Genomic DNA, 19,810 nt, shown 5'->3' on the forward strand with positions numbered 1-19,810 from the left:
ATGTCGGGACCAACTGCCTAGCCCCGAGTTCCTACACTCCTCGTGGGACAATGTAGGTTTGGATGATGGATGGATGGAAGGATATTTATTGATTTGACAAGGAGAGTGTATGTGAGTGAGGTGGAGGGGGAGGAGGGAGGGGAAGGCCAAGGATGAGATGGAGAGATGGAGTGGAGAGGTATATGGGAGAGGGGTGCGTGAATTAGGAGCAGGTCAGTGAAATGGTGGGGGACAGGATGACGTGGAGGTGATTTGTTTGTGGCCTCCCCATATGGGATTAAGGCGTTTGGCAATAGATAGATAGATACATAGATTTATCTACATATAATACTGGAGAAACAATGGGATCTTTATCAAAATATAATAGAAATGGAAGGTTGTCATTTGTGTCTATCTCGGTGTAGGGACAGCCTGCGTACAATTATCAATATGTTCCCTGAGTATTGATCACTCATGTTTTTAGTTATTCGGTTGGATATATATTTTACCCCTGGGGGTAGGGGAGTTTTTCAAGAATACTCCCCCAGTATCCCTGCTTGTCGTAAAAGGCGACTAAAAGGGTTGGCGGAGGGTTAGTGCCCCTCCCCGGAAAACAACTAACTAAAGAGACAAACAGGAAGCCTCGGACAAGGAGTGACCAAACGATGACGACCCAGGACCAGACAAAGGACGTGGTATTGGCAACATGGAATGAAAGAGGAGCGAATGATGAGGTGAAAGAGAGAGAGATTGTCCAGGTGCTTGAGGGTGCGAAAGTGGATGTATGTGGAATAACTGAAACAAAATGGAGAGGAGAAAGTGTGAGAGAATGGGAGTATGGATGGGGTATATGTGCAGGAGTAGGTGAGAATGAGAGGGCAAAGGAAGGAGTATGTATAGTTGTGAGTAAAAGATGAAAGAAGAACATAAGACAGTATGGATCACTTGGGTCAAGGATTGTGTGGGCAAGGTTGAAAGTTGGAATACAAATGTGGGCGATTGTGTGTGTGTATGCGCCAACACAAGATCGTGCTAGTAGAGTGAGAGAAGAGTTCTGGACAAATGTGGAAGTGTGCATGGAAAAGTTTGGAAGGAATGAGAGAGTGTTTTTGATCAGTGATATGAATGGTAAAGTAGGGAATGTGAAGGTGGATGGAATAGTTGGTGAGTGGGGTGTGCCTGCTGAGATAAGATGAGAATGGCAATGCGTTAGTGGACATTTGTGCTGGGAGGGGGTTGGTGATAGCCAATACCCTCTTCAGGCACAAAATGATTCACAGGTATACATGGCGAGTGATGAGAAGGGTGGGCGGTGAACTGAATGAAAGGAAGGCAATGATTTATTATGTGTGTGTGGATGAAAGGATGCAAAGATGTGTAATGGATGCAAGAGCTTATAGAGGTTGGGGGAGTGGACTTTATGACCACTACTTGGTGGTGGCCAGAAATAGGATCCAAGTAAGATGGAGAAATAGAGGAAGGGAATGGCGAGAGGAAGGAGTAGTTGCAAGGAGAGTGGAAAGGTTACAAGAGCATGAGAAAAAGGCAGAGTATAAGAGAGAAGTGGAGGAACGATTGGGCAAATATGAATTGGAGTAGATGGGGGACGTGGAAGGTGTGTGCAGGATATTTACAGAAGAAATATGTGCAGCATGTGATGTGGTGTGTGGAAGGAAGAGAAGACGGAGGGGGGTGCAAGGAACAGCGTGGTGGACTGAAGAGGTGAGACAGGCTGTGGCACAAAAGAAGAAAGCATACAATGAATGGATGAGAAATAGGGGCGTGGAAGAAGTTGAGAGGTGGAAGAGAGAGTTATAGGTAGAAAGAAAGAGAGAGGTGAAAAGATTAGTAAAAGAGAGTAAGAAGAAAGTGGATGAGGAATTTGGAAGGAACTTGAGTGTAAAGTGGAGGGACTGTAAGGAAATGTTCTGGAAAGAGGTGAAGAGAGTAAGACAGAGTGGAAGTGAGGTTAGCAGGGGAGTGAAAGATAAAAATGGTAGATTATTAGTGGAGAAGGAGAAAAAGTGAGCAGATGGAGAGAACACTTTAAAGAATTGTTGAAGATAGAGGATGGAAGTGATGCGAGTATGAGAGGCTGGGGAATGGCTGGGAGAAGGAGGGAGGTGAGAAGACAGGAAGAAATCAGTAGGATAGAAGTTGTGGAAGCATTGAAGAAAGTTAAATTGGGGAAACCCCCAGAAATTGATGGAGTGTGTGGTGAAATGCTGAAGCATGGGGGAGAGATTGTAGTAGAATGGATGTGGAAGATGTGTAGATTGGCCTGGGAGGAAGGTAGAGTCGCAGAGGATTGGAAGTCAGGTATAATTATTCCCTTGTACAAAGGAAAAGGGGAAAAAGAAGTGTGTGGTAATCATAAGGGCATTTGTCTTCTTAGTATAATAGGAAAAGTGTATGGTAGGATACTTAATGACAGAGTTAGAGAAAGAACAGAGGAATTAGTTGGAGAAGAACAGGGAGGCTTTGGGAAGGGAAGAGGTTGTGTAGATCAGATATTCATTCTTAGATCTTTAGTGGAAACGTTTCTAGAGAAGGGAAAGAAGTTGTATGCGGCTTTCATGGATTTGGAGAAAGCATATGACAGGGTGTATAGACAAAGATTGTGGAAAGTATGAAGAATATATGGAGTAGATGGGAAGTTGTTGAATGCTGTGAAGAGTATGTATGATGGTGCTAAGGCTGCAGTGGGTGTGGATGGTGAACTGAGTGAATTTTTCTTTTTGAATGTTGGTTTGAAACAGGGATGTGTCATGTCTCCATGGTTGTTCAGTCTGTACATGGATGGGGTAATGAAAGAGGTACAAGGTAGGGTAGTGGATGTTGGAGTGGCCCTGGTGAGAGAGGATAGCATTTGGAAACTCCCTATACTGTTGTTTGCAGATGATACTGTGTTGTTGAGTGAAGACAAAGGGGAGCTGCAAGGCTTGGTGGATGAGTTTGGGAGAGTGTGTAAGGATCGGAATCTAAAGGTGAATGTAGGGAAGAGTAAAGTGATGGTCTTTGAGAGAGGTGAAGTCAGTGAATGTACGGCGAGGTTGGATGGTGAGGAATTGGAAAATGTGAGTACGTTTAAGTACTTGGGTAGTGTGATGAGTAAGGATGGAGGTTTGGAGGGTGAAGTGCTTGAAAGGGTACAGCAGGGAAGAAAGGTTGCTGGTTCTTTGAAGGCAGTGATAAGAAACAGGGAAGTGAGCATGGAAGTGAAAAAGTTACTACATGACAGTATTGTGATACCAACTCTAACGTATGGAAGTGAAGCTTGGACGTTGTTGGAAAGACACAAGTCAAGAGTGAGAGCAGTGGAAATGAGTTATTCAAGAGGAGCCTGTGGAGTCACATGGAGAGACAGGCTGACGAATGAGGATATAAAAGAGCGTTGTGGTGTGGATGTGGATATGATAGGAAGCATTTTGAGGAACACACTGAGGTGGTTTGGCCATGTTGAGAGGATGGAGGGTGAAAGACTGACGAAGAGTGTGTATGTGAGTGAGGTGGAGGGGGGAAGAGGGAGGGGGAGGCCGAGGATGAGATGGAATGATGGGGTGGAGAGGTATGTGAGAGAGGGGGGTGTGAGTTGGGAGCAGGGCAGTGAAATGGCGGGGGACAGGGTGACTTGGAGGCGTTTTGTTTGTGGCCACCCCACCCCAAATGGGATTGAGATGTCTAGCAATAGATAGAGATAGATAGATGTATATCTGTAAGGGAAAATGGTAAATGGGTATAACGAAATTGTATCTTACATAACAAATGAAGGAAATGTGGTGCTTAAACAATTGAAGATCGAATGAACCCACTGAGCTCATATAGGGGCACTTTCTCATGGGAAGTGTCGCGTTGTTTGTCTGCCTACCACCAGGGTCCCAGGGCAGCACTGATGATGTGTACACACCACACGTGATGCTCGTGCCTTTTGAAGTCAGCTGATGAATCCGGAAAATATAGTGCCATGGTTCACTGTGCAGCAAAACTATATGTGGGAAAATAGAGTGTAGCAGAACTGAGACATTTCCTGAAAGCAAGAGGAATACCATGCCTTTAAAATTTTGGTCGCTGATCTTGGCCTCGTAAGATTTCGGCTGTACAGTTCTTACTATTATTAAGTATGTAATGGACAGAATCATGTCAGGATTTGCCAAATGAAATATTACGATCTTTGGAAACTGTATGATAAATTTTACCAACAACTGAGATTCATATCACTTGGTAAAAATGTACTGAATGCGAACACACACAATAAGCATTCATGGCTTTTAGTTAACTCTATGGAGAACTTTTCAGCGTAAAGCTCATTTAGAGCATCAGTAAAATATCTAAGGTGAATATAATACTGGTATAATGCTTTATGTATGAGAAGTAATCCTGATAGAAATTTTTTTAAAGGAAGGTACACCAACTCCGAGCTGGTAGTGACCTCTCACTATTTAGTGATCCGGCGATCGCTGGCAGCTTTCAAGTGTTTGTGGGGACTCTAACTTGTTATATAAGTAGGTGATTGCCAGAGAAATGAAGTCACCAGTTGTACAGTGAGGTTGGATGATGAGGAAATGGAAAATGTGAGTGCATTTAAGTACTTGGGTAGTGTGATGAGTAAGGATGGAAGTTTGGAGGGTGAAATGCCTGAAAAGGTACAACAAGGAAGAAAGGTTGCTGTCAAGCAGTGATAAGAAACAGGGATGTGAGCATTGAAGTAAAAGTCATAACATGACTGTATTGTGATGCCATCTCTAACATATGGAAGTGAAACCTGGACCTTGTTGGAAGGACACAAGCCGAGAGTGAGAGCAATGGAAATGAGTTATGTGAGAGGAGCATGTGTAGTTGCATGGAGAGACAGACTGACAAATAAGGAAGTGAAGGAGCATTGTGGTGTAGAAATGGATGTGATAGAAAGCATTAGGAGAAATACACTGAGGTGGTATGGCCATGTGGAGAGGATGGATAGCAAGACACTAACGAGGAAAGTGTACCGTGTGTGAGTAAGGTGGAGGGGGGTGAGGGGGAAGGGAAGGCCAAGGATGTGATGGAGGGATGGAGTGGAGAGAGATGTGAGAGAGGGAGGGTGTAAGCTGGGAGCAGAGCAGTGAAATGGAGGGAGACTGGGTGACATGGAGGTGATTTGTTTGTGGCCATCCCTTACAGGATTGAAGTGTCTGGCTGTAGGTAGATAGATAGATAGATTACCAGAAAAAAAAAATATGCAGTGCTCAAAACATTACCAGATGTTAGAATTTACTTGTTTAATGTGTATTTACTGTAGTGTTGTTTTAACAGTAAAGTTTGTTAAACCATCCCATATTACACTTTAAGCAAGTGCATTTTGAGAATGTTTCTTAACCACAGATAACCAGTCCCGCAGATAAGCAAACCCACAAATATGGAGGGTCAACTGTATCAAGGAGGAATGTATTTATCCATCCATGTAGGGATCCTGTACATTTCAGTGATCCTTCATAGTCAGATTTTCATATACTATTTCACACATATACAAGTAAAGCATTTCCAAGCTTTGAATTGGAAGTAAAAAATTGATTCAGGATGTTTTGTTCTAGGTGTGTATCTTCCATTTCTTTGGGAGCCATCATTCTGCTGGAAATCTCCTATAGCACTTGGATATACTCGAGGCCACTTCTCTGCGCTTGTTCCTGTAGAGCCTGACACACCTGAGAACCTGGGAGCAGGTGAGACAAAAACTTGAGTGATGTTATTTTTTCATTCTTCTTTTTCCCTTCTGGACCCAGCTGCACACCTTTTTTTTTTTTTTTTTTTTTTTTTTTTTTTTTTTGATACTGTGTGCATGGAATGGATGTCTGCTCATTTACCTTTATATTTGTGTGAGCTTTGCAGAAGGAAATAACTCTGATAAATAATCTCCAGAATACCTTGAATAAGGAGTCCTCTGTTTACAAATTCAACCTCTTTAACCCCTTAAAGACGGGCATTGGAATGGCGTGACATACAATCAAGATGGGCATAATTGGCAGGTGTGATGTGGGGGTGGTAGGGGGTGGTTGGGGTTGGGGTGGGGATCAGGGATAGGGTGGGGGTGGGGGTGGAGAATGGGGATTGGGCTGGGTGGTGGGGGTAGGGGGGGTGGTTTGTGGTGGGGGTAGGGGGGGTGGTTTGTGGTGGGGTGGGGAGTGGTGGGGGGTTGAGGTGAAGGGTGGGGGGGTGGGTGTAGATATCCATCTGTTACGGGTTAATTCTGTGCCATGTTTTTTTTTTTTTTTTTTTTTTTTTGCTGCCTCTAGGTGATTTTAACATTTTGGGAGACCTTTTGTAGCTCTGGCAGAGCAAACCTTTCTGTCTGGACAAGCAGACCCATCAGCTTCAGGCAAGTGGTCACCCCTGCAGACCCATCCTGCACAGTGAACTGATGTTCTCTTGCAGCAGACAATGCCTTGCCACAGTGAGGTGTGGGGAAGAGTTTGAAGGTTTGGTTCCAGGATGGAAACGGCATTTACATGTCAACCCTGGTAACATGGGCCCATTAGTAGGCTCCACATCACCTTGTTATTAGGGTACTGTATACAGTTACCACCCAGCATTATAAATGTTTTCATGGGCTACAGGAAACTGTTGGGCTTGTCACTCAATGTGAAGTCATCAAAAGTGGAAAGATGGGTAGTAAAAATTACAGGAAAGATGGGAGAAACAGAAAAGAATGATAAAGTTGTGAAGGACATATGCAGGTCTACATTGTGGGTGGATGATGGTTGCCACCACCTACCACTACCTTTTGTATTGAAGACATAAATGATTATATCTAACATTTGATGTTTGAGAAATATCTCCTAAGCTGATTAAAATTGTCAGGAAGATCATCATCATCTAATCCTGATTTCCCCTTGAGTAGCGTAGGAGCCTGGGGCTAGGCAAGTTGGTTCATTCATTCATTCGTTTTTGAAGGCCCCAACATGCTTGCATGGGTCGGTCTTGGTTACCAGTTGGCAGCTATCCATGCTGCTTAATCTCTGGCAGCTTCCCTGTTCAGTCCTTATCCCTGAGGTCACACTCAATGACCTCCCAGGTCTTTTTCGGTCTGCCTCTCGCAACCCTACCCTTAACATTGATGATTCTCACCTTCTGCACCAAATTATCATCCCCCATCCTCTCCTCATGTCCAAACCATCTCAGTCTACCTCTTCTCATTACAACACCAATACACTCCAGTCCCGTCCTACCTCTCAACTCTTCTATCATAAACCTAGCCCCCCAGGCCTCGAACTCAGGGACACACTGCACATCCACCTAATCATTGTCATTTCTATACGTTTAAGCCTGTGAACGTCCCTTTCCAGTACCGCCCAGGTCTCACTACCATACAGCATTACACTCCTAACACATGCTGCATACAAAGATCCCTTAGCATGGAGGGAGAGCCCTCACAATATCACGAGAGACAACAGCTTCCTGAACCTCATCCAACCACTCCTCACTTTAGTCACTCCAGCCCCACCTCCAGCGCATACCATCTCTCTCAGATAAGAAAACTCTTTCATACACTCAGGAGACTCACGAGTAAGTTATATCCTTTCACAGCTGACAATCTCCACCTGCTCTTCCCAACACACCGCACACATGAAATCAGCATTATCTCTCAGTCTACCTCTGATACCACTACGTCTCTTATGCAACCACTTATTACAGACACTGCACAAGATGGAATTACTTCCCATGCCCTTGTAGCAAATTGCACAGGCCACTCTTCCTTTTCTTTGACAGTACCTCCACCAGCCCTGAATACCATCACTTTTGTTTTATCTGCATTTACTCGTAAGCCCATGTACCCCATGCCGTCTCTCCACTTCTTAACTCTTTCCTCTGCCTCCCTTTCATTCTCTGCAGTCATCACCAAATTATCAGCATACATCTCCCACGGTAGTCCATCTCTGAAATCACGTGAGAAGACTTCAATTACCATGATAAAAAACAATTGCCCCAAAATTGGCCCCTGGTGCACACCATCATTCATGGAAAACCCATCACTCAGATCTCCATTCACCCTTACCTGGATGCAGGCACCCACATACATGGCCATAAAGACCCTAACCAGCCACTCCCCAGTCCCAAGCTTTCTCATTGCCCACTTCACCACCTCTCTAGGGACTCTGTCAAAAGCCTTCTCCAAGTCAGTAAATACAAAGTACAGTTCCCTTTTCTTTCCTGTTTATTTTTCCTTAGGCTGTCGAACAGTGAATACAGCATCAGTGGTCCCTTTGCCTGGCATTCACCCAAGCTGCATCTCAATATTCACTCTTTCTCTAATACCTTCCAGAACTCTCCAGTATCTGCATTACCTTGTCTAAAAGCTCTGTTGTCATCATCATCATCATCATTATCATTATTCAGACCTCATTTCCAACCCTAGGGCAGGGTGAGGAGTAGTAATGTCCTGACAGCCTGAGTTTGCCCAATTCAATGTTCCACACATCCATTAACTCATCATTCAAGCCCATGGAATCATGGCTCCATCAGGTAGGCCAAAAAAATTTCACCACATTCCGTAGCTTCACATATTCCTGTCTGATAGAGTCAGTCCGAATGCTGTCACGTTAAAAGGGGATGCCAAATCCCTGGTTATGCGCTTCTCCACACAAAATTCATCCAGCCAGCTTGGTCTCTTGTCAGTCCCTTAGCCTCATCAACTTCCATGCCTCTCTTCCTCACACACTCATCTGTCATATCCCTCCACCTTCTTCTTGGTCTACCTCTCCTCCACCCTCCTTCAGATTTGCTCAGATATACCTTTTTCACCCCTCTGTTGTCATCCATTCTCTCCACATGACCAAATCATCACAGTACACTCTCTTCAATTCTGGTGTCCACAGACTTCCTCACTCTGCATCATTCACGAATCAGCATTATTCCGTTTCCTGTCTACTCTCTGTACTCCACATACATTCCTCAGCAGTCCCATCTCCACTGCTCTTACTCTTGACTTATCATTTTCATGCCACACCATTGTCCCACATCCGTATGTTGAAGTTGGCACTAACATTCCTGCATGTAAGCCTCGCACAGCTACAACACTCAAGCCACTGTTCTTTTATGAAGGCCTTCATAGCACCAGCTACTTTTTTTCCATGTGTCACTCTGCTTTCCACTTCATTTGCACATTTTCCACTCTTTTCAATCACTGCACCCAAGTATTTGAACTCTCTCATTAGTTCCAGTCTCTCTCCATTCACTGTAACATCACACTGGGAGTCACCTTCACTCTTAGTAACCATCACTTTACTTTTCTCTACATTTACTTTCAAAGCACGACACTCACAGACATCTACAAAACTCTGCACTAGTCTACCAAGCTCTTGTCCAGTATTTGCAAGTATCACTGCATCATCAACATACAACAAATTTCAGATATTCCATCCATCACCATTCATTACCAACACCATGTGTTAGGAGTGTAACACTGTTTGGTAGTGAGACCTGTGCAGTTAAGGAAGAGGATATTCACGGGCTTAAATGTACAGAAATGACAATGATTAGGTGAATGTGCAGTGAGTCCGTGTGTGCAAGGCCTGGGGAGGCTGGGTTTCCAATGGAAGAGTCGAGAGGTAGGATGGGACTGGAGTGTATTGGTGATGTGATAAGGAGAGGTAGATTGAGGTGGTTTGGGTGGGTGGAGAGAATGGGGGACTATAATTGGTTGCAGAAGGTGAGCAGCATTAATATTGGGAGTGGGGTTCCGAGGGGTAGACCGAAAAAAGACGTAAGACAAGGTCAGTAAGTGTGACCTCAGGGTTAAGGAACTGAACAGGGAGGCTGCCATAGATCGAGCAGCATGGAGAGCCACCATTAGGTGACCAAGGCTGACACATGCAAGCATGTTGGAGCCTTCAAAAATGAAACGAAAACAATCCATCTCCCTTACTCGTGTTTTTACTTCTTTCATCGCCCCATCCATATAGATAGATAGATAGATAGATATATTGAACAACCATGGGGACACCACACAACCTTGTTGCATGCCCACAACCTTGTTGCATGCCATTGATTGTGAACCAATCACTTAGATGACCATTTGCCCGTACACATGTCACACTACCATCATAAAAACTCTTGATGGCAGCTAGCAGCTTACCATCTACACCATACATGCGCAAAACCTTCCACAATCATTCTCTTTATGCTTTTCCCAGATCCATAAATGCATAAATGCCTTATAGACCTTCTCACATGCCTTCTCCATTATCTGTCTTACCGCAGATATATGATCTACACATCCTCTGCCTCTCCTAAAGCCACCCTGTTCGTCACTCACTTGGACATCAGATCTGTCTCTTACTTTATAATAATTCTTCCTTAAAATGTGCCTTCCCTACCATGCTCAGTAGACTTATGCCACGATAATTCTTGCACTCACTTCGCTCACCTTTATTTTTGTATAGGGTTGCATTCACTACCTTTTTCCATTCTACTGGCACAGTTTCACTCATCCATGCCTTCTTATGTATCTCCAAGAAGCACTTCATTCCACTCTCTCTACTAGACTTAATCATCTCTGCATACTCATCATCAACCCCAGCTGCTTTCCTATTTTTCAGCCACCTCACAGCATTCTTCACCTCTGTGAGTGTCACGTTTCCTGGCACAGCTTCCATCTCTTTACACCCCCAAAACTAGACATGTTAGCAGTCACTTTGCTGTCTCCATTCCCATTTATCAGACTTTCAAAATATCCATTACATCTGGTTCTTACTTCATCCTCATGGGTTAACCCCTTAACCGCGGGACGTCACTTTCGTGACGCTTGGCGGCAAGGGATCATGCCACGGGGCGTCACTTTTGTGATTCTGTGTTATTTTGAATTCACCCGGGCTTTCAAGTGGTGGCTTGTATCATCTATCAATACTGCCTATATCCAACACTAGTCAGCACTCCTAATCTCATCTGTACGCCCATCCATTGTTGACAATTTAGCCATTTCTCCCCGTTCTTGACTCCCCTCCCTACCTCCCCTCCATTACCCTATCCTCTCGCCTGCCCGGCCGTGCTACGCTAAGTAAATCTTCCCTGGAATTTTTCACTGATTTTCATTCATTGAAATAAGCCCTATGCCCTATTCTTATACCAAATAATATATACAAGAAAGAAATAAGGTAAGTGAGAGTGCCTTACACCTAGAATTGGCTAATTATCACCTGACAACACCTCACGTGCACTCGTTCACTAATTTTCGCTGTTTATTTCCCCTTGAAATATGCTGTATAATGTATTTTCGTAAAAAAAATATATATAAGAAAGGAAGGGAGAAGCCTAAGCGATATTTACATTCACCTGGAACTACCTAATTATTGCAGGCCACCACACTGTATTCTACGCTAAGTAAATCTTCCCTGGAATTTTCCACTGATTTCATCCATTGAAATAAGCCCTATGCCCTATTCTTATACCAAATAATATATACAAAAAAGAAATAAGGTAAGTGATAGTGCCATACACCTGGAATTGGCTAATTATCACCTGACAACACCTCAAGTGCACTCGTTCGCTAATTTTCGCTGTTTATTTCCCCTTGAAATATGCCGTATAATCTATTTTCATAATAAATACAGTATACATATAAGGAGGGAAGGGAGAAGCCTAAGTGATATTTACATTCACCTGGAACTACCTAATTTACTATGTATTGTCTTGGTTTCCTGCCAATCATTTCATTGCTACATATTAGCAGGTCTCACAAGGCTAAAGTTGGTAGTATTGCACTCACCCAAGCCAGGCGGCAGGAGGCCACCACTATCAGTTCACTGTCGTCTTTCAAAGTGAAGGTACGTCTGTTTGCTCCTGCTAACTACCGCCGTTTTTCAGCCCCATGCAAAGGGCCCTGTGACCTTTACCCCCTACTAAACCTCATGTGGAAAGAGGTAAAGGGCTGACAACTGATAAAAGAGTGACTACGATCTTTCTATTGAGTAAAACAGTGCAAGTGGAATTGTAAATAATGTGTAAATAATGTGTACACAGCAAGTGAAAGCAATGAATGTACATATACGTGAACAGTGGAAAATAGTTTTATAAGTTACTTAAAGTGACAGTGCATAACACAGTGTAAATAAAATAGAAATGTAATAACGTAAATGAAATAGAGAATGTAAATGAGTAGTATTATAAGAATACGAGTATATACCCTAGGAGTAATGAAAGTGAAAGTTTCACTCTAGCATGTATGAATACTATGAATTATGAGAGTGAAGGTGAAAGTGGCATTCACTCTCAGTGCTAGTATACAGGACGAGAAAGTGAATGCTACATACAGTAATCACTCCAATATCCGACGTAATAGAGCCATAGGTAGGTCCGGTTATTGGTTTCGTCTGGATATTGGGCCCCAGCTTATGGACTTGTACTTATGGACCCTAACTCAGAGAAACACCTATACAACTCCCTCTGGACATGCATAGCACCTATTTAAGACCCAAATCACACAACTATAAGGCACATAAATGACTGAAATAAATGCAAAAGAAACATAAAATGAAGGTTTAGAAGTATGTTCATACATTAATAAACATTCTGGTACTTATGGACCCTAACCTAGCCTAACTCAGAAAAACACATTCCTTCTGCACATGCATAGCTACTAACACCCTATTCACACCAATAAAGGACATTAAAGAGTGAAATGAGGTAAGTATAGTAGGGCAAAAAGTACAGTATGAAACATTCTGGCTACTTACAGCAAGTCCCTGGCCACCTTGATGAATAACCGCCTCCTCTCGGACTCTGACAGTAAGAACGAATTCCTGAAGCACTTGCAGTACACTTTTCTAGAAGTCTTGCACTGAACTTAGTCAATAACACACACAAGTCCGTTCTCTTCACAGTGTGCACTTTTGTCTAAATATTGCTCCATTGTAACTTAGTGTTGCACTTTAACTTTTCCCATTTTTTTTTTTTTTTTCCAAAGCCAAAATAAACAAGTCTATTTACGTTACATTTTTTTTCTAGTCTTTTCTCTCACAACTTTAAATCCTTAACACAACACACTGTTTTTTTCACTGCACAACACTCAAAATTCCCGTGTGGTCTAGTGGAGAAGTTCTTGCTGTTTATTCGCTCTCAGAGTCCGAGAGTATCACTGGCAGGCGACCTAGGGGTGCATCGCTGGGTCGTGGTGATGGCGTACCCACTGCAGAGGACTCTGAAGACAGCCGCAAACTCACGTCGAGCGGTGACTCCACCGTGGCTGATGTGCTAGGCTGTGGCTCGGAGCATGAGGGCCTGTCTTGGGGAGGCAATGGAGTGGAGCCAGGGCTGGGCTCAGTGGGGGTCACGGGCCTGAAAAAATTGTCAATCGTTGATTGACGCAATGACCAACGATTCTGATGATTGATGATGCGCTGCCTGAAAGCACGCACTTCCTCCACGAGTCCCAAGGGCCCCATCTCCCTGTCGCAGTCCGGGTGTTCCAGGTAGTCTAGGACGAACTCTAGATGTTCCCGGTGTGCGCTCAGCTTGGGGATGGCTGGAGTAGTGTCCTGCTGAGAGGAGTCCGCATCATCGTCGCCTTCAGCGTCGAAATCTTCAAGTTCGGTACTGACACCTGCAACCGAAGACGCGATCTCGATATCAGACAACGTCTGATACCCAGGATCACCCTCGTCGTCATCCAACCACTCACGAACATCATCCACATCTACATCGTCGCCGTGCGTACATAGCCGTGCATGGAAGTCATCCATGTCAAACCCTAGAAAATCGTACTCCACGTCCGTTCCGAGAAGCAGACGAGACCAACCATTTTCAAGAGTTTTCACAGGGACTTCCTTCCATGCACTAGCCCAGTTGTACAGCGCAGACTTGATGTTGTAGCGGCGAAGGTTTTCCAAAGTCCGCTTGCCTCGTGTGTCCCATCCCTCCCTGCGCTCGTCCTCGTCCTTGAGAACAACCATCACCTCGTCCAGGAACTTCCGACGGTATAGGCGCTTTGTTGCCACGATCACTCCTTGGTCCATTGGTTGAATGAGAGCAGTCGTATTAGGTGGCAGAAACATGCACCTAATACGGCCATTTTCAGCAACCAAGTCCTTGTCGCACGGGTGGGCAGGTGCATTGTCGAATAGAAGGAGAGCCTTTACCTGGTCGCGCGGGATTCCCAGTGTCTTCGTCTGGTAATAGATGACCTTCTTGATGAAGTGACGGTGAAACCAGTCTTTGAAGATCACAGCTATGAACCATGCCTTCAAAGAATGGTACCAGATGACAGGAAGGACATCCATCACCCCACGAAGGCACCGAGGCTGCTTTGCGCGACCAACAACAACGGGCTTAAGCCGGTGCATGCCGTTAGCACTGGCACAACACAAAGCAGATATCCGTTCCTTGGAAAGCTTGCGGCCAGGTACACGCTTCTCCGTCTCCTCGGCTAGAGTGTTCGTTGGCAGCGAGCGATAGAATAGGCCAGTTTCGTCAGCGTTGTAGACTTGACCGAGAGTTAGGCCCTCCCTGTCGATCAAGCCTTTCACCTTGTGCCGAAACTCGTCAACTCCATCCTCGTTAGCATCCAATGCTTCGCCATGTGCATTACGGTTGGTAAGGCCATGTCGCAACTTGAACGCGAAGAGCCAACCCTCGGATGCCTTGAAGTCTAGGGCGTCGTGAAGCCTGGTGAACTTCTCAGCAGCAGCCTTCAGGTCCGTTCCACGTACCATCACACCAGCAGCACGTTGTTGTCGATACCAAATCAATGTGGCTCGGTCGATTTCTGCAAACTTGGGGGTAAACATAACCTTCCTTTCCACGTTGCGTTTGCTTCTCGACGAGAAGTCAGCCGTGTACTGCATGAGTTTGTCTCGGGACCTCTTGATATCGAACAAAGTAGACCAGGCCAGGTTGAACTCGCGAAGAATGCGGGAAGAAGACCAACCCGCATCCACTTTCTCCAGTATCTCCCTCTTCTTCTCCAGAGTCAACACCACTCTCTTCCTTTTCTCAGGTGGCGGGGCCATCATCACACACACTAAGAGGAGGCCCAAGAGCAGCAGCAGAGCCTGCAGCAGGTAGGGCACCACCACAAAAGCGATCACGTGGGCAGCCATTACGACGAGCGTGCACTCGCGGTGAGAGACAGGCGGGAAGTGGGGAGGATGCAGCGACGCTCTATCAGACGTCGGAGGAATGACGCGCCAAAACAATGCTCTCCTGAGGTGCGCGCGGTAAGTTCAAATTACGGACGGGAATTTTTTTTTTTTTTTTTTTTTTTTTTTTGTGGGGGGGGGGGGGGGCCAATGTTGGATCCCAGGACGATTATGTCCGGGTAGTGGGGATGTTCGGTTATTGGGCGTCCGGATATTAGAGTGATTACTGTATTTTACTGAAAGAAATTGAATGCCTACAGTGACAATAAACTACTATTACTGAAGGAAACTTATGGATAAAGACTGTAGATATATATAAGTGTTATATAGGAATAGAAATATAAACTGTGAGTGTTTTTATGAATAATAAATGACAGAACACCAACGGCGAACTAGCGCAAGTGGGAAGGTCACACGCCCTCGTAATTTTCATTGCTTACACAGTGTTTTTTTTTTTGGAGTATGGATTCCAAACTATTTGAGAATCATAGAATAGTGTTTCTAGTGATAATATCAGACTGTGGTAATCATATTACGGGTTCTCGGGAAGTGTAAAGTGGAGACTTTGTTACCCAACTTCGAAGGTCTCCACAAGTCCTATGGTACTCGACGAAGGCTCAACAAACATCCCAGGAGAAAGCTGAAGGTATGTGCCATAAGCATATTTGATTTTAATATTCTAGGACTAATAACTGATTTTTGGCAAATATTTTTAGAGAGTCTATTGAAGTGCAAATATGCCCGCGGGAGCCGCAAGAAAAAGCAAAACAAGCCCGCGGTGTAAGGGTTAATAATGTACCACATACATCCTTCACACTTTCACATTTTTTTTCACTGTCATTACAACATTTCCACACCTCTTTCCAGAATAAGTTCTTATTTTCAGAGTACTTTGCATTCATTTTTCTTCCTAGATCATCATTTACCTTCTTCATTTTCCTCTTCACCAGTCTCATTACATGCTTCTTAATCTCAGTATATTCATTTCTTATTTCTACTGAACCCCTGTGCTGTATCCACTCTAGTCACTTCTTCCTCTTTTCCTCCACAGCTCCCTTAACCTCTTCATCCCACCATGCTGTACCTTTTTTCTTTGTTGTTACTCTTGCCACACCACACACTGCTTTACCATTCCTAACTAAGCAATCCATCCATTTCATTTGTATTCACTGATTCTAACTCCTTCCCTACTTTGGCCCTGTATTCTTCTGCCATTTCTTTGATCCTCAGCTTCTCGACTTTCAGTCTCTCCGTGACAGCTCCTCTCTCTCTTGGTCCACCTCATTCCTCTCAGCTTGATCTTGTATATGACAGTCACATGATCTGCCTCTAATTTACTCTTTCCAGGACAACACCCTTCCCCTTGTACACATTTACAGTTACAGTCTTTAGCCAATCATCTAGGACAACACACATATATAATTGTATTTTTCAGGTCCTGTATCTCCTGAGGCTTTCAGCATTTCAGCAGTCAACCCAAACACACCTCTTGCCTTGCCTTCCCCACCTGCATCCTGCCTATTGCCCCGCTCATAGTAGTAGCGTCAATCAAAGGCCAAGGGCCAAACACTGGAAATGCTGGCTCCAAACCCTCTCTGTTCCAGTCAGACTCCTCATTCAGCAACTGGCTGCAATGCTCTCTCCATGCGTCATTGGTATCCTCACTGTTTGCCATTACCCTTCCTTCATCATTCTTCACAAACTGCTCACCTATTCTCCCTTTTCATCAGACTTGCTTCCTTAAATGTCATATTCTTCCTTTCCACATCATTTAGGTTATCAAGTAAAAATCTCTGTGACTCAGACTTTGCCCTATAAACCTCTTTTCTAGCCCTACGCTTGGCAGCCAAGTATTCCCCTTTGTTACCATCCTTCTTCCATTCCCAGAAGAGCCTTCTTTTCTCCTTAACTGCAGTGTCTACACCCTAATCCCACCACCAGGTTACTTTATGTCTTGCTGGGCCTCTTGTCCATCGATATTCTGAATCAGTAACTCTCAAGAGGTTGCTCTTGAGGGCTCTGTTCTGGTTATTAACGTTTCTGTCAACGCCTCTCTGTTCAGCCACCGCATTCCTCATCTCGCTATTGAAGACATCCCTTACTGCTTGGTTTTTCAGCTTCCATATTTTTCTCCTAGGTGCATGGATCCTCTTTTTCATCACCAGCACCTTAAGCACCATGTCTTGTGTTGCTGCACACATTCCTTGCTCCGTATAACTTTAACATCCCTCACTGACCTCCTCTCAGCCCCCCTGACCAGGAAATAGTCTGTCTGGCTGCTATTTCCCCCTGACTTGTATGTAATCAACCTACAGCTACTGCAAATTGACTTAGGACCTCCCACCACAAGGTATTAAAAAACACAGAAATCATAGTATATCACAATGTTTGTTCATGAAATGCCATTCATTAATATGAAATTTATGTTTCCCTTGTTTTTCAGGACCAGTTGGATGCATTTTGGCATGGAATCATGTAGATCTCTAAAGTAATATAAGGACATTTCTTTGCGCCAAACACATGTCAGTTCAGTCTTGAGGTTGTCCAGATTGGGTGTCTTCTTCTCTCCCATGATTTTCTTCATCTTTGCCTTGCAGTTTACTGTTGGATTTAGATCCAGACTGTTGCCAGGCCAGTCGAGGACCTCAATCCGATTTTCCTGAAGCCATTTCGTCATCTATCTTGACTTGTGACATGGAGCTGAATTGTGCATGAAAAAGTCACACCCATGAATAGCAAAAAATGTAAAACAAATGATCTTTCAGAACTTGAATGTACCAGCCACCATTCATCAAGTTATTAGGAAGAAAGTAGAGGCCTCCCCTTCCCATTTCACCTGAGAAACACCCCCATACCATTACTGATTGTGGGTGCTTAACAGTTGACATTGTGTAAGCAGGGTCATATTGACTACTGGAGGCAGGGCGATGAACCTTGGCAGAACACGCCTGGAACACTTGAAATGTGCTTTCATCGGAAAACATAACTTTTCTTCACTCATCCGATGTCCAGTGTGCATACTTTCTTGGCAAACTGAATGCACTGCTTCTTCATGTGGTCAGTGAGAAGCGATGCAGCTTGGCAAACCCAGCCGCTTCTTCAAGCATTGTTGGATAGTTCGAATTGAGATGTCTTGTAACAGCTGGGGATGCATTCTTTTCAATTCTGCTGCTATCAGTCGAGAATTCTTATTACTTCCCTCCTCAGAAGCATATCTGTACCTCTGGAAGTCGTCCTCTTCTTTCCACCGCCATGCTTGTGCTCTGGTATGACCTCAGGTGGCAGGCCTCGCGCTTCAGCAAGAATCTTCATGACGGTCGAATTTGTGCGTCCAATATGTTCACAAATCGTGCTGATAGGGACATTATCCTGCCTCCATGCAATGATACGGACCCTCTCATCCCTTGAGCAGTAATCCCCGTACTATCCAGACTCCCACTTACCGGATATTTTGGTCCTGGGATCCAATATTCCCAAAATGGGCCAAAAATTGCAAAAAATTTGAAAAAAATCCGACTTTTTTCCCCCCATAATTTGAACTCGGCACGTGCGGCGCGGACCAGCTGTGTTTTAGTGCGTAGTTCTGCCGCCGTCCGCTAGAGCGCCCCTGCATCCTCCCCACTTACCGTCCATCTCTTGTTGTGAGTGCACGCTTGTCATCATGGCCGCCCATGTGCTCGCTTTTGTGGTGGTGCCTTACCTGCTGCAGGCTCTGCTGCTGCTCTCTTTACTCTTGTTAATGAGTGTGATGATGGCCCTGCCGCCTGAGAAGAGAAAGAGAGTGGTTTTGACTCTGGAGAAGAAGAGGGAGATATTGGACAAGGTGGACGCGGGATGGTCAACCTCACGCATCCTCCGTGAATTCAATCTGGCCCGATCTACTCTGTTTGATATCAAGAGATCCTGGGACAAACTCATGCAGTACATGGCTGACTTCTCGTCGAAGAGCAAACGCAACGTGGAGAGGAAGATGATGTTTACTCCCCGGTATGCTGAAGTCGACCGCTCCACGTTGATTTGGTATCGACAGCAACATGCTGCTGGTGTGCTGGTGCGTGGCACGGAACTGAAGGCTGCTGCTGAGAAGTTCGCAAGGCTTCACAACACCCCAGACTTCAAGGCATCCAAGGGTTGGCTCTTCGCGTTCAAGTTACGACATGGCCTTACCAACCGTAAGGCCCATGGCAAAGCTTTGGACGTCAACGAGGATGGAGTAGAGGAGTTTCGGCACAAGGTGAAGCACTTGATTGACAGGGAGGGCCTCACTCTCGGTCAAGTCTACAATGCTGACGAAACTGGTTTATTCTATCGCTTTTTGCCAACGAACACTCTAGCTGAGGAGACGGAGAAGCGTGTACCTGGCCGCAAGCTCTCCAAGCAGCGGATATCTGCTTTGTGTTGTGCCCAGGCTAACGGCATGCACCGGCTTAAGCCCGTTATTGTTGGCCGTGCAAAGCAGCCTTGGTGTCTTCGTGGGGTGATGGATGTCCTTCCTGTCATTTGGTGCCCTTCTTTGAAGGCATGGTTCACTACCCAGATCTTCATAGACTGGTTCCACCACCATTTCGTCAAGGAGGTCATCCATTAACAGATGAAGACATTGGGAATCCCGCGTGACCAGGTAAAGGCCCTCCTTCTCGACAATGCACCTGCTCACCCATGTGACAAGGACTTGGTGGCTGAGAATGGGCACATTAGGTGCATGTTTCTGCCACCTAATACGACTGCTC

The 19,810-nt window shown here is 44.9% G+C and overlaps 1 protein-coding gene across 1 annotated transcript in view; it reads left to right on the forward strand.

The window, feature by feature from the left end:
* trbd (ubiquitin thioesterase trabid) overlaps positions 1-19,810 on the forward strand; it is a 153,605-nt gene that overhangs the window by 82,962 nt on the left and 50,833 nt on the right. The window contains exon 7 of the mRNA XM_080286386.1: positions 5,547-5,675. Within this exon, the coding sequence (XP_080142512.1) occupies positions 5,547-5,675 (129 nt within the window). The remainder of the gene's footprint in view (positions 1-5,546; positions 5,676-19,810) is intronic.

Source organism: Coenobita brevimanus, chromosome 111 (genome assembly GCF_032717465.1).
Source record: "Coenobita brevimanus isolate Jiangsu-jjx chromosome 111, ASM3271746v2, whole genome shotgun sequence".
NCBI classification, from domain to species: Eukaryota; Metazoa; Arthropoda; class Malacostraca; order Decapoda; family Coenobitidae; genus Coenobita; species Coenobita brevimanus.